The 22,595-nt window shown below is 38.4% G+C and overlaps 1 protein-coding gene and 1 pseudogene across 1 annotated transcript in view; both read right to left on the bottom strand.

The window, feature by feature from the left end:
• Window positions 1–22,595, bottom strand: part of LOC126248488 (dedicator of cytokinesis protein 7) — a 262,928-nt gene that overhangs the window by 135,438 nt on the left and 104,895 nt on the right. The window contains exons 15-18 of the mRNA XM_049949513.1: window positions 20,234–20,334; window positions 4,366–4,534; window positions 868–1,052; window positions 657–754 (exon numbers count right to left, since the gene is read on the bottom strand). Of these exons, the coding sequence (XP_049805470.1) occupies window positions 657–754; window positions 868–1,052; window positions 4,366–4,534; window positions 20,234–20,334 (553 nt within the window). The remainder of the gene's footprint in view (window positions 1–656; window positions 755–867; window positions 1,053–4,365; window positions 4,535–20,233; window positions 20,335–22,595) is intronic.
• LOC126250320 (5S ribosomal RNA) lies at window positions 11,539–11,657 on the bottom strand (annotated as a pseudogene).

Below are 22,595 nucleotides of genomic sequence, written 5' to 3'. Positions count from 1 at the left end.
CAAGAATGGGTGCCCACTGGAAGGTTTCATCTGATTTCATGCAAGTGCACACAATGTACCTTTACTAATGGTCCTTTTGGAAGTGGTATACCTTGCCTTTTCTGACTTTCATAATGACTCACCCAGCAAGTTACAGTGGGTCAAACAGTATCAGTCTCCAAACCATGGTGCAGCTCAGCATTTTTCATACACACAAATGACTGACATATGTGAAGTGGCAACAAGTGGCTGAGAAAATTCTAGAACCTCCTGGGGACTGAACACTGGACCTTTGGATCTGTAGTTTCACACCTACTCACTGAGATACCAAGCCAAGGTGATAGACGACTCAGCAACTCAAACTATCTGGTGAGCTGTTACACCTACAGGTTGACCTGCATCTGTGGCAGCCAGGACAGTGTAGCCACACAGGTGTATGCGTGCTCTATAGATCTGAAGGAGGATTCGTCTGAAAGCTACCACAGCACTGAGTCCTGTTTATGAGCATATCGACAACTCAGCACCAGAAATATTCAGTGAGCTGTTACCTTTGCTTCTCATATTAATGTGCTTATTTGTTATTACAATGGACTTAATTCTATAAATGTGGAAATGATTGTTTCACATAGCATAAGCCGTCTCACATTTCATAAAACCTTAATTTAGTAAATACATACCACTCCTCATACTTGATGTACGATCAAGTCCTCTGGCTAATGAATTTACCTCATCATCACCAGTAAGAGATGCATACATATCAGGATTGCTACTGCTCCTACAGGAAAAAAAACCATTTACAATGAAATACATATAAATTTTACCATAAAAGACCACAAACTTATTGAAAGTAATAATTAATACCACACATCCAATGTTAATTAAATATACCTTAAATGTCTGCTTCTGAGTGGAGGGACTGTAAACTGGTGGGATGTGTTCTCAGGACTCTGAGGAGGGCAAACATTGTTCTCCGCATACATATCTGCACAGAGTGGCAACATACACTGGTAACTGATATATGTGGTAAGTAAACTATGTCGCCCACCAGGTCCACAATGGCCCTCCTGCAGAACCTAAAGAAGCAAAGCTCAATTTCAAAAACAAACTGAAGAATTACAGTCAGAGCAACATTCATTCAGTGTGCTCCAGGCTTAACAACATTGTTTTAGAGCATATGCACAAGCACAAAATTTTTACATAAAATAGATACAAACAATGAAAGTTGATTTTAATTATGTATTACACTTTTTTTAACTGTATGTATCATTGTGCGAGAATGAACGCACAAAACAAGTGCAGATTTGAGAGTGATAAGGTGGTGATGTGCAACTAGGAGACAGGCAGGAGTATACTGAATTTGTTGAGAACAAGTAGCTGGTGCGACAAAAGAATGCACCACACAACATGTTTCCACTTTCAGGGGTGCAAACTGCAACACTGGGAAAGAGAAAACACATGAGAAAGATAGTGTGACAAGTGCTTATATCCCTAATGTAATGATCAACTCCACATTCAACAATGATATCCCAGGAACTGTCACTCATAATATTCTGCCTAAAGTATTATTTTTTATAATAAATTTAGTGGTGACATCTCTTATTATACTGCTATGCAGTGTCTACACATCACCTAGTAAATCAAATTCATGCAATGTTAGTTCCTGCCACCTACATATTGCACAGTGACCCTGATGGTAATTAGAGAAATTCGATCTTACACAGACACACAACAACAAATTCACCATCCATATAAGGAAAATGGTGATGGATGATGTGTGAGGGGTTTGAGACTGAATACGGCGTACGGGGTTTGGGGTTAAATATAGGGAGAGAGGTGGGGGCAGCTGAGATTCTGGGAAGGGGGAGCTGCAGGTGGGTTAGATATTGGGAGATCTCAGATGAAGCATTTAGAGAACAACATAGGATACATGATGTGTGAAGATGTCCAAAAGTTTAGAGTTTAGGATTATCTTGAAGTAATTTTTAGTGAAGATAGACCACAAACTTGAGTTGGGCAATGATGGAGGGGGGAAAAAAATCAAGCAACAATGTCTTTGGATGAACCATTTCAGCATTAGCATGAAGATTCAATGGAGGGAATCAGAGAAAGATGTGGAGTGGAAACAAAATGGAAAGATCTGCATTTAAAGTCTTATTGACAATAAGAAAATTAACCCTAGATCATGTGAGCTATTTATGAAGTGTGCTAACCACAACCAACATTGTCTTGTACCATTCCATTATTCCTTTACAACTGCAAGCCCATACGTATCCCTTCACTATTGCTTCAGCTAACACGGTGCTCAGTTGTGAAGTCATACGTCCAAGTAAGAAGCAGCAACATAAAATACACTGCAAGCAAAGTGAGGAAAAAATGTACAATCCGTGCAAGAAAATTAGCCAGATTAAAAGCTAGTGGCACAATCCCACAATGAGGCAGTTGCCTATGGGACAGTTTGCAATCGAATATGTAGTTGGCTGTGATCTAATGCAACTGAGCTGTTTAACATTTTGAGTGTGTCATCACTGGGGGTAACACTTGTATGTGGCATCAGAGTGATACAATGAAAGTTTATTTTATTATTGATTAATGAAACAGTGATTTAGCTCATAAAATGTAAGTTTATTTTATTTTTGCTTAATTAAACTAAGAATAAATTGTGATTTTTCTCAAACATATTTACCTTGGTAACATACAGACAGTTATTCTTTATATATGCACAAAGTATGCAATGAGCCGACTTGTGGGTTAAAGACAGAATGCAAACTTGGATAGGATAAAGATTAAGGTGGAAATTTTTTGCCCCTTCTCAAAGAAACCATACCAGTTTTCACTTATATGTTTTAGAGAAACCAGAGGAAACCTACATCTGGATAGCCATATGTGAATGAGAGTCTAGGTCACTCAATGTGCCACATTTTCCAAGACCAAATCTCCATCAAGGATTAAACACCGTAAGCGGCATTTTACCACCTGCCTGACCTAAAAAATATCTTTGTCCATCCTAATGCCATTCCTGCTCCACCCAATTACCAGGGAAGTCTCACTCACATGAAAGACCCACGTGAAGGCGTTTCCTGATTAGCCACATAGAACATACCATTTATTTCCTGATAGTGTTACGTTCTAGGCCACAAGAGGCAGGGCCACCTCCACAAGCAGCTATGCGATCAACTTCACACTAATCACTGCTTGGTTTTTTTACGTACGCACTACTAATCCACAGTTCACAAACACATGAATGACCTCTGTCAAATTGGGAACAAGCACACTTTATCACTAAGTTGCAATACGAACTGCTCAGTAGAATGTCAAACTCAATGGTGGCTTCATAGTCTGTTCCAACTAGACACCCCCCCCCCCCCCCCCCCACACGCACACACACATAAAAAGTAGAAATAAAATTAAAATTATCTGAATTTAACACAGGGACTCATAGATATCCTGCACTGTCACAGTCATCTCAGTCTCTGGTAGTTACTGTCCTTCTCAATTCCCTACTTCTCTATTTTCTATTCTGACATGGTGTTCTTCGTAATTTGAGTTACATTATCATAAAAACAGGGTTCCATTCAACATATGCTCATTTATGCATGAAGGGGACTAATACTAAAAAAATTTTCTTTAACAATTTTAATATATCTTCTGTAGGATGTCTTTCTTCACTTCCAAGGAACTAGTTTGGGAGGTGAGAATATATCACATGAAATTATTCTGGAACACAAGTCTGACTGTCTCCAGGAAATCATACCTAATGTTGCACAGTAACATTAAACATGACACAGAATAAATACAGTCTCTGTGAAAAACACCAGTTTTTTAGTTTTGGTTCTCTCTCTTGAAGGGAATGTTGTGGAAGTAATCTAATGATTTGTAGGTCTCATGAAAGTCTACAAAAAGTGATTTACGAATGTAAACAATAATTGTTAAAATCGATTTTTCCACAGTTCAGTAAAATCATTCTTACCACGTTAAAAATACAAAGAATATTCCATTTTAAAGCTAGAGACCTATATTTTTCATGAGACTAAATCTCATTTCAAGTACTTTAAGAATACATAATAAAAAAATGTAAAAATAGAAATTGAATGGGCACAATTTTGAAACCAGTAAAGACACAATGTACATAATAAAACAGATATTCACTTTGAGGTCAAATGAAAAACATTAAACACAATTTGTGAGACATTATAACTTAAGAATGTTTTACTGTGTACTTTTGTACATTTTTTTCTATTTGTTTTGTTAACTTTTAAAAAACTTAACACTTTTACAATATTATTTTTCAGTTTCTCAGAAACATCCACAGACTTCAGCGTAGGTTCTGCACATAGTTTCATTCAACATCTTAAATACATAATTAAAAGAAAAAGATGAAATACATACCGAGATATTTCTTACAAGCATTGCCATTGCTTCAAATGAAGTATGACCAACATTTAGAATCTGCCCAGCTACTGTTGGAGGTCTCACCATTAGCAATAAAAGTTTGTTGATTACAACTGGCAGGAATTTGACCAATGGTTCAGACTTTGAATGGGTAAGTTCCAATATGCTAAAACAAATTAAGCAGATCTTAGTGAAAACTGCACAATAAAATGTAAAACTACAAAACACATGTAGCCATAGAATTAAGGTAGTGCATAAAGTTTACCAGGCTATTTAGTGGCTCTCTCAAATACATCACTTACAGCTGTAAAATAACAGATTTCACAATTGGTACACACTATCAATCACTGCAGCAACAATCTTTGTTCTGTAACACGTAAACTTTGTGAAAAATTGTGAAATTATCACAAAACTGGACTGAAAATCACGTCAGCTATCTAAGAAATTACACTTGTCACCAAGCCACCTTGTTCTGTTCCTGCAGCAGAACAAGCAAATACAGCATTCTTTTGTTGATTATTTTTACGAGTTCCAAACAATAATGACTTATTTTCAATTACCTGTGCAGTTACTAATTTAATTCCTAAATTTCTTGCATTACTAATTTAATTCCTAAATTTCTTGCAGAATTAGGCATTCACTAGGTACAGTCTCACATTTTAATAACTTTGCAATGTAGAGTTCTACCGTTTTTAGTGTGGATAGGGACTGTGATTGCTGTGTTTGGATGCAGGCCGTGTTGGTGACCCTCCGCTCACAGCTCCAGGTGTTACTGGCTTCAGTCACACAGCTTGAGGCTGTTGCCAAAGGGCACCACAGTGAGGGGGGATATGTAAGGATCTAAGGGATGTCTAGCACACCTTACATGTCCTGTGACAGGACCACTACAGTTGATAACCTGGCTACTGCCCACACTGAGATTGATCCCTCACTCTTTGTTGACTGTGAGGCTGTCCTAAGGTGTATCAAACAGCAAAACACTTTCCAGGCGGCCAATTGAAAGGCTTCCCAAATTGTTCTGACAAACAGGTTGTAACATATGTAGTTGCTTGTCCTGTTTTAGAGGAACCCTCTCAGCCTGCAAAATCCAGGCAGTCGCAGAGGCTGTGTGGAATGGTCTGGGTTTGTCTTGTGTTAGAATGTCTTGGGAAAAACAAAAAGGGTGTTCTTGTAAGTTAGTATGGGCAGAGGTCATTCTTGGCAACCAGAATAAAATAACAATTGGATCCTTTTACCGACCTCTAAACTCAGATGATACAATTGCTGAATGGTTCAAAGAAAACTTGAATTTAATTTCAAAAGTGTACCTGACTCATACAATTATAGTTGGTGGTGACTTTTAGTTTACCCTTGATATGTTGGCGGAAACACATATTTAGACCCAGAGGTACAGACAAGAAATCATCCAACATTGTGCTAAATGCATTCTTTGAAAATTATTTCGAGCATTTAGTTCATGAGCCAATACAAATAGTAAATGGTTGTGGAAACACACTTGATCTCTTAGCAACAAATAATCCTGAGCTAATAATGAGCATCAAAACGGACAGAGGGATTAATGAACACAGGGTTGTAATTGCGAGACTGAATATTGTAATCCCCAAATCTTCCAAAAATAATTGAAAAGTACACATATTCAAAACAGTAGATAGAAATTTACTTGATGCCTTCCCGAGAGACAATCTGCACTCCTTCCAAATTAACAATTTAAGTAGAGACCATGCATGGCTTGAATTCAAGGAGATAGTATTGACAGCAATTGAGAGATTTATACCAAATAAATTATCAAATGACAGAGCTGATCCCCTCGGTATACAAAACGGGTAAGAACGTCGTTGCAGAAATAACGAAAAAAGCATGCCAAATTTAAAAGAACACAAAATTATCAAGATTGGCAATATTTTACAGAAGCTCAAACTTTAGCAAGACATCAATGCCTGATGCTTATAATAGTTTCCACAATGAAACGTTACCTCAGAACATGGCAGAAAATCCGAAGAGATTCTTGTCGTATGTAAAGTATGTTATTGGCAAGACACAGTCAATACCTTCTCTGCGAGATAGCAATGGAAGTACTATCGACGACAGCGCAGCAAAAGCAGATTTACTGAACACAGCCTTCAGAAATTCCTTCACCAAAGAAGATGAAGTAAATATTCCAGAATTCGAACAAAGAACAGCATCCAACATGAGTAACTTAGAAGTAGATATCCTCAGAGTAGTGAAGCAACTTAAATCACTTAATAAAACCAAGTCTTCTGCTCCAGACCATATACCAACAGGGTTACTTCCAGAGTATGCAGATGTAATAGCTCCATACTTAACAATTGTATAAAACCACTCACTCAATGAGAGATCCGTACCCTAATACTGGAAAGCTGCACAGGTCACACCAACATTCAAGAAAGGCATTAGGAGTAATCCCCTAAATTACAGGCCCATTTCATTAATGTTGATATGCATCAGGATTTTGGAATATACAGGGTTGTTCTAAATGATGGACCCCACTTTCAAAACTTCATATTTATTCAAGCACAAATCCAAAATGAGCAAGTTTCATACCAATGAAAAGAGGAAGTTTCAAAGTTATTTTTTCCATTGATGTTTGATATCAATTTAATAAATTGTAATAATTTGTAATCAATTAGGTTTTAATAATTATTTAATAATGAGAAATGTGATAAATGTTATAAATGTTCAATGTGGCCACTATTGGCAGTACGGCAAACATCGATGCAATAGCCAAACTCATCCCACACATGTGAAAGCATATCTGCTGTTACTGAGTGCACAACAATAGTTATCCGGTTCCGCAAATCATTCAGAGTAGTTGGCAGAGACAGGACATAAACAGCTTCCTTCACATAACCCCATAAGAAATAGTCGCAGGGTGTGAGATCAGGAGATCTTGGTGGCCAAAAGTGTAGAGCCAGGTCCTCAAGTCCCCTGCGACCGATCCAGTGCTGAGGAAAGGAGTCATTCAGAAAGCCTCGTACATCATGGTGCCAATGGGGCAGAGCTCCATCTCATTGGAAAATGAAGTCCTGGGAATCTTCCATAACTTGAGGGTACAGCCATTGTTCCAACCTGTCCCGGTACTTGATTCCTGTTGCAGTTCTTTCTGCAAAGAAAAATGGTCCACAAATCTTTGTACAGGATACGACACAGAACACGTTGATCTTCGGTGAGTCTCTTTCATGTTGGAATGGTGAATGTGGATTTTCCAAACCCCATATGTGAACACTGTGTCTGTTGACTTTTTCACTAAGGTGGAACATCGCTTCATCGCTAAAAATTACACGCTGTAGAAATGCGTCATCCTTCATCTTTGCAAGCACTTAAACCACAAAATGCGAGAAGCTTCTCTTTGTCATTGGGGTTAAGAGCCTGCACAAATTGTAATCCATATGGATTGTACATCAAACGCCATCTCAGAACTTTCCATACAGTCGATTGGGGTATTTCAAGTTCTCAACTGGCTCTATTGGTAGACTTACTGGGACTGCGCACAAAACTTTCTTGAATTCGTCGAACATCATCCTCCAACACATGCGGTCCGCGTGTGTTTCTTCCTTTGGACACACTCCCAGTCTGTTTCAACTGCTTAAACCAATGGCTACCGCTTTTGCGAGTTGGCGGTTGAATATCGAATTTGGTACAAAATGCCTGCTGCACTGCAATTTGCAACTCACTGTTCACGAACTCAAGAACACAGAAAACCTTGTGCTCCACAGCTGCCATCTCACTCACAACTGACAGTGAAACGGAATGATGGCCCTATTACAGCGCGAACTCTACTGGTCGCTTCTGAAACCGTCACCACCTGCCCGCCATCGCCCGCCAAAAACTTTGAAACGGCCAATTTTCTTTGGTATAAAGCTTGTTCATTTTGGATTTAACGTGAATACAGGAGAATTTTTGAAAATGGATCCCTCATTTAGAATAACCCTGTATACTGTGTTCAAACATTATGAATTACCTCGAGGAGAACGGTCTATTGACACATAGTCAACCTGGATTTAGAAAACATCATTCTTCTGAAACACAACTAACTCTTTACTCACAGGAAGTGTTGGGTGGTACTGACAAGGGATTTAAAATTTAATCCATACTTCTAGATTTTCAAAAGGGTCTTTGATACTGTACCACACAAGTGGCTTGTAGTGAAATTGCATGCTTATGGAATATTGTCTCAGTTATGTGACTGGATTTGTGGTTTCCCGTCTGAGAGGTCAAAGTTCGTAGTAATTGATGGAAAGTCATCGAGTAAAACAGAAGCAATTTCTGGCACTCCCATAGGTAGTGTTGTAGACTCTCTGCTGTTCCTTATCTATATAAATGTTTTTGAAGACAATCTGAGCAGTCGTCTTAGGTTGTTTGCAGATGATGCTGGTGTTTATTGCCCAGTAAACTCATCAGAAGATCAAAACAAGTAAACAAGTTGAAAAACGATCTAGAAAAGATATCTGAATTGTGTGAAAATTGGCAATTGACCCTAAATAATGAAAAGTGGGAGGTCACCCACTGGAGTGCTAGAAGGAATCCATCAAACTTCACTTACACGATGTATCAGTCAAATATAAAGGCTGTAAATTCAACTAAATACCTGGTAACTACAATTACGAACAATTTAAATAGGAAATAACACATATAAAATGTTGTGCGGAAGGCAAATCAAAGACCGCATTTTATTGGCAGAACACTTATAAAATGTAAAAAATCTACTAAAGAGACTGCCTACACTACTCTTGTCTGTCCTCTTTTGGAGTACTGCTGCACGGTCTGGGATCCTTACCAGATAGGATTAATGGATTACATCGTGACAGTTCAAGGAAGGGCAGCACATTTTGTATTATCGCAAAATTGGGGAGAGAGTGTCACAGACATGATACATGATTTTGGATGGACACAATTAAAAAAAAGGCATTTCTCGTTGCGGTGGAATCTTCTCATGAAATTTCAATCACCAACTTTCTCTTCTGAAAGGGAAAATATTTTGTTAAAGTCTGCCTACATAGGGAGAAATTATGATCACAATAAAATAACGGAAATCAGAGCTCACACGGAAAGATATCGGTGTTCATTTTTTTCTGCGCACTATTCAAGAGTGGAATAATAGAGAATTATTGTGAAGGTGGTTCAATTAATCCTCTGTCAGGCACTTAAGTGTGATTTGTAGAGTATCCAGGTAGATGTAGATGCAGCTCTCAAAGGATGCAGTTCAAACACAGGACAATGTTGATCTAGGAACCATAGGTATTATAGTAGTAAATTTTGATAGCGTTTTAAAAAAACAGAGCTCAGGCACTAACAGAAAGCATTGAAGCACCAGTTATTATATGTACTGAAAGCTGACTAAATCTGGAGATAAGGTCAGCCAAAATTTTTACAAAGGACCTAACAGTGTTCAGAAAGGATGCATTAAATACAGTTGGCAGTGGCATGTCTGTTGCTGTTAGAAGTAGTCTATTGTGTAGTGAAACTGAAGTAGATTGTTCCTCTGAGTTTAGAGGTTGTATCTGACAACCGTCATAAACGATACACGATTCCTTTCATTGACTTACCAACTCAGGTGATACAGTTGCTAAGAAGTTCAGTGGATACTTGTCCCATTTCAAAATTTCAAAAAGGTACCCCACTCATACAATTATAGATGGTGGTGACTCCAGTCTACCCTCAATGTGCTGGTGAAAATGTGTGTTCAAAGTCAGTGTTAGGCATAGATCATCATCTGAAATTGTATTAAATGCTTTATCTGAAAATTATTTTGAATAATCAGTTCAGGAGACCATCCAAAGTGTAAACGGCAACAAATAATCCTGAGCAAATAGGGAGCATTTGAAGGATACAGGTATCAGTAACCACAAGGTCATTGTAGCAAGACTGAAAACTGTGACACTGAAACCCATGAAAAATGTATGCAAAATATATCTATTTAAAAAAGCAGATAAAAATTTGTTTGACGTCTTTCTAAGAGACAGCCTCCATTCCTTCTGAACTAACTATGAATATGTAGAGCAGATCTGGATTAAATTCAATGAAGGGTATCAAGAGCAATGGAGAGATTCATACCAAATAAATTAATAAGATATGGAACTGACCATCCATGGTACACAAAACAGGTTAGAACACTGTTACCGAAGCAACAAAAAAGGCATCCCAAATTTAAAAGAATGCAAAATCCCAATATTGGCTAAGTTTTACAGAAGTTTGAAATTTTTTACAAGCTTCAATGAGAGACATTTTAATAGTTTCCACAATAAAACTCTTTCCTGACATCTTGTAGATAATACAAAAAGATTCTGGTTGTATGTGAAGTACATCAGCAGCAAAACACAGTGTGGTGGTGATGATAATGTTATCGATGACTATGGCACTAAAGCAGAGTTACTAAATACTGTTTTCCAAAATTCCTTCCCCCAGGAAGACAAAGTAAATATTCTAGAATTCAAATTAAGAACTGCTGCCAACATGAGTAAATTAGAAGTAGATATCCTTGGTACAACAAAGCAGTTTAAATCAGTTAATAAAGGCAAGTGCTCTGGCCCAGATTGTATGCTAATTAGATTCCTTTCAGAGTATGCTGATATAATAGTTTCATACTTAACAATCATATACAACTGCTCACTCAATGAAAGATCCATGCCTAAGGACTGGAAAGTTACAAATGTCACACCAATACTCAAGAAAGGAAGTAGGAGTAATCTGAAGAATAAAAGTGAAGTCACATGGCATGAATGGCTGGGAAACCCCGATCGACAGGTTCAGCTGCCTAATTGGAAAGGTTTTCCCTATCCTTCATGCCTGCAGGTACCTTTCCTTAGCCAAGTATGAGAGCTGTGTGCGTAAGTGTATCTGGTAAGCGTAAGTGACTGCAATGGGAGTATGTGTAGTCTATCATCATGTTTGTGTTGGAGAAGAACAGAAGGGAGAGGGTGAAACCTAGTGTCAGCACATAGCTTACTCCTCTCAAAGAGCACCAAGGAGGCAGCTGAGCTTACACCCCCATCTGAAGGATGGATGATCACCAAGAGTGTCACATGCCCTCACTTCATGAGGCACTGTGGGAGGTTTGGAGTTGAATCCAGGACATCTGGCACAGAAACTGGTCATCAGAGATTCCACACCACTACCCCTGCTGTTCACTCTACTACAAAGGAAAGGGCAAAATGTCAACAGCACACAGCTTACCTGGACAGTCACCCATCCAAGTACTGACAACGCCCAACAGTGCTTGTCTTTGGTGATCTGATGGGAACCAGTGTGTCCACCTCAGCATGGCCGTTGATGTCCAATGAATTAGAAACCCATATCATTGACATTAATCTGCAGTAGGATTTTGGAACATATACTGTGTTTGAACATTACGAATTATCTCAAGGAAAACAATCTGTTGACATACAGTCAGCATGAATTTAGAAAGTATCATCTAGTGCAACACAACTAGCTCTTTATTACCAGAAAGTAAGGAGTGCTATTGAATGGGATCTCAAACTGATTCCACATTTCTAGATTTCCAAAGGACTTGTGATACTATTTTTCACATGTGTCTTTAAGCAAATTTTGTTCCTATGGAGTATCCTCTTAGTCATGCAATGGGACTCATTATTTTCTGTCAGAAAGTCAGAAAGGTCAAAGTTTGTAGTAAATGGCAGAATGTCACGAACTGAAACAAACATGACATCTGGCACTCCCGAAGGAAGTGTTTTAAGTCTTCTGCTGTTCCTAATCTATTAAAACCATTTAGAAGACAATCAGAGCAGCCCTCTCAGATTGTTTGGAGATGATGCTGTCATTTATTGTTTAATAAAATCATCAGATGATCAAAACCAATTGCAAAATGGTTTAGATGATATATCTGTAGGATGTGAAAAGTGGCAATTGACCATAAATAATGAAAAGTCTGAGTTCATCCACGAGTCCTAAATGAATCCATTCAATTTCATTTACACGGTAAATTACACTTTTCTCAAGGCTGTCCATTCAACTAAATACCTAGGAATTACAATTACGAACAACTTAAATAGGAATGGTTACATAGATAATGTTGTAAAGGAACGTGAACCAAAGACTGTGCTTTATTGGCAAAAGATGCACTAGGTCTACTACAGAGAATGTCTACACCATGTTTGTCCATCCTCTGCTGAGTACTGCTAGGGGATCAAAAAATTTAAAAGAAGGCCAACTCATTTTGTATTATCACAAAATAGAGGAGAGAGTGTCATGGATGAGATGGGGGGGGGGGGGGTGCCAATCATTAAAACAAAGCTGTTTTTCATTGTGGTAAGACATTTTCATGAAATTTCAATCTCCAATGTTCTCCTCTGAATGGAAAAATGTTTTGTTGACACCACCCACACAGAAACAATCACTGTAATAAAATAAGAGAAATCAGAGCTCACTCAGAAAGATTTAAGTGTTCATTCTTTCTGCATGCTGTTAGAGCCTGAAAGAGTAGAGAAAGTGTGTGAAAGAGCTCTGATAAACCCTCTGCAGGCATTTAAGCATAAACAGCAGAGTAGTCATGTAGATGAAGATGCAGAAGCACAGACAAAACAGCAAAAATGTGGGACACTGAACATACATTTGAAAGTTACAGAGAAAAATTAATTTTAGGTTGAAACTTTGAGATGGGCTGTGACATGTACAGACAAAATAGAACGGGTGGTGAACTGCCCATAAAAAGTAATGATCTGAGTGTCACTGCAGTCTGAAGCATGGTTTTAGCTTGTTACAAATGTTGAGAAACATATCATCTGTCATGCAGCTATGAGTATTAAGACAGCTAAAATGATTATGAATAAGTTTTTTAAAGGTGATACGAAACTAAGAGCATATAAAAGATAAAAGGTATGAGGTGAGACAAAGAAAAAACCCAACAGAATGAAAAACCTCCCACCAGCCCCAAGAACCAGCTTGCTAAGCAGCACTGCCCCCCCCCCCCCCCCAAAAAATCACCAAATATCATCCTGGACTGGAGCAGGACTTTGACTAGATATTATTGTGCCAGCTAATGAGGAACCTACTACTCAACTTCCTTCCCAACCTTCCTAAACTGATATTTCACTGCCCATTCAACCTATACAATATCCTAGTCCATCTCCATGTCACTCCTGCTCCCATCCCTTTACCACATAGGTTTTATCCCTGTGGAAGACCCAGGTGCAAGATCTGCCCAATTCTCCCACTCAGCACTTCCTAGTCCAGTATTGTCACAGGCTTTTCCTATCCCATCAGAGGCAGTGCCACCTGTAAAAGTCATACACCAGCTCTGCTATCATTTCTGCATAGTATTTTATGCGGGCATGAATATGAACCTACTGTTGACTCAAATGAATGGCCACTGCCAAATAATGCACAAGAGCAGGGTAGGCCACCCATTGGCAGAACATGCTCTATTTCAATGGGTGTTCCACACCTTAATCTACACTACCCAACCCCGCATCCTCTACCCTACAATCTTCCTTTCCTCTGTTCTGTCACATCATCCCAATTCCCTCCCACATGTCACCATCAACTTTTCAAGGGACTTAAAAAAAATTGAGTAAAATGTGGGAAATAATGTTTTATGCTGTAAAAGTTACATATAGGATACCCTCTTGCATTTTTGACCTTACGTATGATATATGTAGATAACAGGCATCAAACAACTTGTCAGGGGCTTGTTTATTGTCTAATAAAGGTTTAATATCTAATAAAAACCACTGATGTAACTGGAACTGATAACTGTCTGGAAAGTAGGAATGTTTGACCCAGTTTCATACATCATAATCTATGTTTTTGAAAGCTTGTAGTTGCCATTCATTATTTAAATAATGAAATACTGCACTAGTTATGTATTTTTTTTCATGCGTAACACGACGCGTTTTGAGAATTTTTTCTCATTGTCAAGTGCAACTATGTACATAAGTATTTTCTGTGGTGTTTGAATATGTGTTATTCTGCATCTCTTGCATTGTAGTCATGTTTTTTCAGTTTATTAGGTTCTGTGCCTCCTCAGTTATGTGGAAAACCACACACACACAAATTATCACTCACATTGTTCGTTTATGTAACATACAAAAAAACATATGTAAATACTGCACTTGACAGCGAGAATAAATTCTCGAAACACATTTTGCTCAGCATGAGAAAAGTACATAACCAGCACTGTGTTTAAACTAAAACAAACTGAGAAACACAAAGTGAATGACGATGTCAACTAGTGCTCCAAGTGGCCAAACGCAAAAATATGCTAAATATGGTTCGACAAAGGTGTCATGATAATCACAACAATCATAAAACTGCATTTGCACTGTACAGACAGTTTGAAAATGGTTGTGAGTGGTCATGATATCTTTGTTTGAACAAACCTAGTTATTCTTATAAGCCACCTTGCCAAGAATAGATTGGCAACGGCGGGAGATACGGCATGAATTGTTCCAACTTTTACACGTTTACTGGTTCACATCCACTGAGTAGAGTGCCATGATTTCAAGAAACTTAACCACATAATATTTGTAAACACTACTGGATGGCCAGCATCATTTTTTTCTCCACATACATTTTTTCATAATGTGTAAATCATGGGAAAATTATAAATATGTTGACGCAAAATCAGGTGCAATTTAATATTGTGGACATAGGAAATTTGCGGCAAATGATAAAAAAATGTCGTAAATGGTGGGAAAACATTAATTCCAGGAATGTAAAAGTGGGGTTATACTGTATTTATATTCTATCAGAATCTTCCATTATATATTTCAGGGAAAAAAATATTACTATTAAGGCAATTCTGAAGCTAGACCTACAAAAATTGGTATTTGGTTTCTCGGTCAGAGATAAAGAAATACATGTTTCAGTAGTTTCGGGAACTCAACCAATAAGGGGGTAAAATAGCAGACGAAAGTTGTTTGAAAATAAATAATTACTAAAGATCTACTAAAGTATTTTTAAGGCTACACCTACAAGTGGAATTTGGCTTCTCGGTTAGGAAAAAAATAAAAAAATAAAATAAATAAATAAATAAATAAATTATATGTATGTTTCAGTGTTTCTGGAAATTGAACCCCTAAGGGAGTGCAACAGGAGATGAAAATTTTTAAGCAAATTTTTGTTATATTAAAAAAATTTTAAAGCTAAATTTATGGAAATTGGTATTCACTTCCTGGTACAATATAAAGAAATATTTTTTAGGGGATGAAAGTTGCTATGGAAATATCTCCACGCGAACACAAAAAGAATGATTAACCAAAACTCTGGTGCCCAGCTACCAGAATCACTGTTTGGTCAGAAGTACATTTGGAAAAGACCATGTTTATATGGCCTTAATTAATGTGAAAAGCTTAGAAGTTGTTGCAATTTGTGAACAACATAAAAATTCGATTAAATAAAAACAAAAAAAAAATCTGCAGGCCATACAGTCTATACAAGTGAATCAGCAGGCACTAAGCTAGTTTAATAATAATAATAATAATAATAATAATAATAGAGCAATAAGTGCAAATCAATTGTTTCACAAGCCATATACATTTTTTTAATTAGTACATATATGTGATATGAATGGAACAGGAAGAAACCCCAATAACTGGTACAATGTGATATGCCCTCTGCCATGCACCTCACGGTGGTTTACAGAGTACAGATGTAGATGTAGATGTATGTAGATGCCAGCACAACTCATACACAGTAAGTTTTGACAGAGGGTGTTTAATTCGACAAAGGTTGATCATGCAACCAAGAGCTATGCACATACCAATCTTGGTATTAACACAGTGAACTGCAATAGCAATCTTCAGCTGTAAATGTCACTTGAAGATGGCTGCTTGGTTGTCAGCCACTCTACTGAGGTAAAACATCAGTATCGTCTGGCTCCAATCCCAAAATCTCTTGGCACATCTAACTTATCTTTGAAGTTTCCCAACAAGTTATGAAAAGTGATCTTACTTTCTTTTCCACACAGTCTTTGTCAGTATGTAGCATCAACTCTCTGCACAGTATCTTGGTTTTTATTCCTATTCTTGTACTATTTGCTTCATATATTCCACAAACAGTCTTCAGTCTGGTATAACGATAAAAATTTGACAGTCTGTTTCCTTGTCCACTCCATAGCCCCTATCTCTTTTTTTCTGGAAAAACTTAATACAGCAAGTGAAAACATAACACCTAACAGTTCTACACAGCAGATGGCACAACACAGTACATACATCATACAATGTAAGCTTTCACGGCCGGTATTGTCTTCACTTAAAACTTCCGGGCTGATAGGCCGTGGTCGAAGTATAAAACTCTCTCCTGACGTTTCGTCTCCGTCTGCGGGAGACGTCCTCGGAGGTAAAGCGGCGAACTTTATACTTCGACCACGGCCTATCAGCCCGGAAGTTTTAAGTGAAGACAGTACATACATGTATGCTACTGCCGTGTGGCGGTGACAAGTGGTAGCTGCTGGCTTGTAACATTGTTTCTTTTGATCTGTATTGCCACTGCTATGGATAACTGTTCCCGTATTTTGAAACATGTTTTCAAAAAGTAGCTGTAAACGTGTTTTGAAAACACGTTTCAAGTTCAGTGTGTAAACGGCTGTAGAAGTGATGTGTTTCCACAACACAGGGAGGTAACGTTGCTCACGTCCGTAGGTTTAACCTTAAAATACCCCACACGTGCCTCCTGGGTGGTGCTAATTGAGCAACAGTTATTACAGGCAGCCAGACTATCCATAGGATCTCCTGGCAATGACATATCAACTAAATAGCAGAAACAGTTCTTTTCAGAGCTCATTAACAAGAAACATTGGACCAACTATCAGACTCCTTCAACTGAATATCAAGAGCATTAGCAGGGCAAAGAGTGACTACCTGTCAAAATTTTTGCTGGACAACAATATCGATGTCGTCGCCAATCAGGAAACTCGTGTTTCCAGCGAAGAAATATTCCGAAGCCGAGGTCGAATTCCTGGATATTTTGCAATTGGTGTAACTTACCATGAGGTGTATGGAATTGCTACGTATGTCCGTAACAACATAAACGAAGCTTCACTAATTTCTGTAAGTGTGGAGGCAGATATACATACAGTTGTCATACAATTGTGTGGCATTACTATTACAAATGTTTACAAACTACCCAAAACAACATGGCCCGATTTTGTCCTACACACAGCAGAACATCCTGCAATTTACATAGGAGACTTCAATGGTCACCACGATCTTTGGAAGTACTCTGAAAATGATGAAAATGGGAGCATGCTTGCAGAATGGGTCGAAGAGAATAATCTTCACCTAGTGTTTGATGGCAAAGATCAAGGCACTTTCAGGTCAGCTGCTTGGGACAAGGATTCAAATCCTGACTTATTCTTTGTTAGCTGCAACGAAACTGGTTTTCCCATCAACACCACAAGGAAAGTGATAGATGCCTTTCCTCACAGCCAACACAGACCTGTAATAATACAACTTGGTTGCACGGTTCCTGTCATACGATCAACTCCGCATGCTCAATGGAATTTCCAGAAAGCTGACTGGATGAAGTTTTCAAATGAACTGGATAAGACCATTCGATGGTTACCTCCATCACATAATAACTATCAATGCTTCATTGGTGCAGTAACAGCAACAGCTAAAAAGTGTGTGCCAAGAGGATACCGAAAATAATATGTTCCAGGATGGAATGATGAAAGTGAAACACTGTACCAACACTTCCAGCAAAGTGGTGACCCAGAGAGAGCTACGGAACTATTGTCCAGTTTGGACATGTCTCGGAGGCAGAAATGGGCAGAAACAGTCGAAAATATGGACTTTGCCCACTCGAGCAGGAAAGCATGGGTCTCCTGAGAAAACTGGGAGGAAGTGCACCAGCATGCAGAAAAAATTCCGAAGTAACACCAGACCAAATTGCTTCCCACATCATTACTACCTCAAGAGTACCTCCTGACAAGACATATCAGACGACAGTTTCGTGACCTGAAAAAGAAGGCATCTCCCTCATCTGAGTATACCTATCCGTTCACAGTTTCAGACATTGACTCTGGACTGAAGGACCTCAAACCTCTTAAGGCGCCTGGATTCGATGGTATCCATCCAGAATTCCTGATCCATATGGGAGGAAAAGCTAAGAAATGGCTGGCAGAATTCTTCACTGACATCCTGCTGACTGGTCAACTTCCATTGGAGTTTAAAAAAGTGAAGATAATATCTGTTCTGAAACCTGGCAAACCCAGCAACAAGGTAGAAAGCTATCGCCCCATTGCCCTACTTAGCTGCTGCTACAAGCTTTTTGAAAGGCTAATACATAACAGAATAAGTAGCGCTATCCTAGAGAACGTTAAGAGTTGATCAGGCAGGCTTCAAACCAGGGCGTAGCTGCTGCGACCAAGTATTGTCTCTCACATCCTTCATAGAGTCAGGATACCAAATGAAGCAGAAAACATCTGTGGCATTTGTTGATCTAACTGCCGCCTTCGACACTGTGTGGCGGGAAGGCTTTATCTACAAATTTCTCCGCATCATAACCTGCAGAACAATGGCTCGATTGATTAACAGCATGCTAAGTTATCGGAAGTTCCAGGTAATCACTGGAAGCAACATAAGTAAGGAGAGGAAGCTGAACAATTGATTGCCTCAAGGATCAGTTCTCTCACCCTTACTGTTCAACCTGTATCTATCTGATCTACCTGACACTTCGTCCAGAAAATACTGCTATGCCGATGACCTGGCTCTAGCCGTAAAACACCAAGAAATGAAGACAACAGAAGAGATTCTAGCCAATGACCTGTCTGCATTAGATAATTGCTTCAAAATCTGGAGACTCCAACCCAGTGTGAGTAAAACAGAAGTGTGTTGCTTCCATCTAAATAACCGGTTGGCGAACATAAAACTGGAAGTAAGTTTCAGAGGCAGAATTCTTCGTCATAACTGGAACCCAAAATATCTTGGTGTCATCCTGGATTGTCCACTATGCTTCAAACAACACCTTCTGAACTTAGCTCAAAAGCTGAGGACGCGAAACAACATCCTCCATAAGCTATGCGGAACTACCTGGTGATCTTCAGCAACTACCCTGCGATCTTCAGCTCTGAGCTTGGTGTACTCAAGTGCTGAGTATTGTGCACCTGTTTGGACGAACAGTCATCATACAAGGCTTGTTGATACCCATCTGAATACGACAATGCGCATAATATCTGGCACAATCAGATCTACTCCAGTTTATTGGCTTCCACTGTTAACCGGTATAATGCCTCCTGATCTACGCAGATGTACTGCCCTTATGAGAGAATTCCACAAGATCTCCAGGATTCTAACCTACCCATGCACAGCGACCTGCCACTTTTAAATCGTAAGAGACTGAAATCACGACATCCAACTCTGTGCAATGCTGCTGACATGGTTGCTAAGGATTTAAAACCTCTTGAAGAATGGAAAGGTCGGTGGGAAGCAGTGACAAATGTGCACCTGCATAACATCTTCTCAGGTGCTAAACTTCCAAGTGGATTCGACCTACAGAGATGCTCTCTATAAGTGGAAGAAGCTGCCTGATCCAGCCTGTGACTGCGGGGCTCCATTCCATACCAGACTGTTCACCACATTGTCAGTGAATGCAGGATTCAAACCTATCACGGCGCCAAAGAGGACTTCCTCCTAGCAACTCCAGATGCAGTGCGCTGGATTGAAGGACTGGATATTCAGTTGTAAAGACAAACTTAAGTTTCTTGTGTGTTAATATGTACATATGTATATGTAATTTAATTTCACGATATGTCTGTATTAGCCATACGCTAAATAAAATCCACCACACAGTCATACTTTCAACAAATATTTGCATTTTGAAGTATAGTTACTGAATACAAACAAAACAAATTAAGACAAACAATTAAATAACTCTCCTTTCTAACAATTACCTTGATTTTAGTTCACTCTCTAAATTTTCACCATATCGCACAGGAATATTTCTTTCTTCTATAGCACTACATAGATTCAAGAACCTGTCCAGGTATTTATCCTGTAACAAAACCAATACACTTCTTAAATAAAAACTGTTAACTTCATTAAATTCATTGTCATCTTACATTTTAAAGAAGGCAATATTCAGATATACATAATCAGTAATGTAGTCACTAGCTGTAGAATGTCAGGCATTCTCCTCCTAAAATAGTACTAATATTATTTCGATGTTTTCGCTAAAACATTTTCTCTGTGTATTATTATTCTATATTATACAAAAGAAACATTTTAGTTATTATACACTTTCTTCTAACGAGTTCTGCACTACATTCAGAAATAAACACACTTATAATGTACTTAAAATGTTGCAGTAACTCCAGGAAATTGTTTTAACGGCTTGTTTCACAGGTATGCATTTCTTCCACCACAGAGAAATAATTTCTACTTCTTTCAAAAACAGAGCTATTCACATGCCAAATACTTAGTGCAGGTTTCTGATATATAGTTACATATTTTGGAACAAATAATTACACAGTGGAAAAAACATCAATGATTTAGGTGTGTATAATGCAATGTAATAGCTTAATGAAGAGTGATTATCATTTATTTTCATAAAATACAGGTAACTTTGTTACATAAATGAAAACTGACTAACTGCACTTTATTAATAAATAATTTATTACGTTTTGTTGGGAAAATAATGTAGGTAGTTGAACAAAAAGCACGATAGTATATTAAAGAAACAAATTTTCAATACTTTTTAAATTGAAGAAATTATGAATGAACTACAAAATAAAAGCTCACTTGGTTGTTGGTTGGTTAGTTGGTGGGATTAAGGGACTAAGCAGCGAAGTCACCAATCTCTTGTTCACAGGTAGCCCATCTGGAATTATCAGCTAGAAATGTGATCGAATTGTGATAGTATGTAAGACTGATAAAATCAAGATACTAAAAGCAATATTCATGCCAGAGATATGAAACAATTGCAGGAAATATAAATGTGGGTTGGGCTGATCTGCAGACCAGAAAGCAGACAAGCATTCCCTAGGACTCAAATGTGGCTAGAGGCACCTACTCCACACCCAATCCCTTCTGCAAGCCGATGATGCAGTTAGAGAGTAACAGAATAAGTAATTCTCTCTACCTGGGTGGAGAGGAGACCCATGATTGTAAAAGTGAAAGGGCTAAAAACATAACAAACACCAGTAGTGCCAACAACAGTAAAATAAGGTGAGGGAAAAAATCAAGTCGTTACGTGGGTAGATGCAACCTAATGTTCCCCAGGGCTCAGCATGCAGTGGGAGGTGTCTCTCCCACAACTGTTCGACCATCAATCCAATACAGTCATCGATGGGAATAGAACCTACTTTCTCTGAGAAAGCGTAAGGACTTGTTTAACTGTTCTTTCAACACTGACTAGTATCACAGATAACAAAACCTTAAGGTCTTGCCTTCATTTAAATGTTATATGCTGGGGCAGTCCTAAAAAAAGTGAAAGAGAATGCAGTAGAAAAAAAAGGGGCTTACCACATTTAAGAACAATTAAAAACACAGTAAAAAGAGGTATGACCAGGGCAACTGACAAAGGAGGCAAGGTTGAGGGCAACCTGGACCTAGTGTGCAATGTGAGGCATCCCAACCATGTCGGCCCAGCCTTGAATGCTGTTTAAAACATTAGAGCTGAGAATAATACCACTTCCTTGGAGGACACAAAAAAACCAATCTAACTGCCCAAATGTCATCCACCAACATTACAGGCAAAAAATCAGGAGTACTATGCTTGGTGTGGAGTGTCAGGAGGAGTGCGTATTCCCCCAGGATGAAAGAGACCGCCTGTTAAAGGCCCTCTACACTCAACATTTATTGTGCAATAATACTGTGTCAATATACTGTACAAAAGTGCAAGGCCAAGAATGGCACAATATTACTGCCCAGTATTTATGTCTGAGACATGACAGTTAGAACTCTGTCTTCATAGCGAATACGTTGGCACTCGAAGACATGGAACTCTTAGGTATTGCGATTTAATTGCTTGCTTTGCAAAACGAAAGCAGAAATTATGTAGAATGGACGAAATAAGTCAGAAAAGCTTCCAGTAAACATTTCAATAGACTGAGGGATCACTCACTGCAGAATAGATTCGTAAACTACAATAACTAATTACAGATTAAACAAGTGAAATGTATAATTTATTGTGTATATGTGCTGTTTTCTATGTACAGAATTTCTCTACTGTAACAACTGTTGCAAATTAAATGCAACAATTATTTACTAAATACTGACTGAAGGCTTAGATAATCTTAGTCCTTGATGTGACAA

This window comes from Schistocerca nitens, chromosome 3 (assembly GCF_023898315.1).
Source record: "Schistocerca nitens isolate TAMUIC-IGC-003100 chromosome 3, iqSchNite1.1, whole genome shotgun sequence".
Classification (NCBI taxonomy): Eukaryota; Metazoa; Arthropoda; class Insecta; order Orthoptera; family Acrididae; genus Schistocerca; species Schistocerca nitens.
This window is presented reverse-complemented; position numbering and strand designations above follow the sequence as displayed.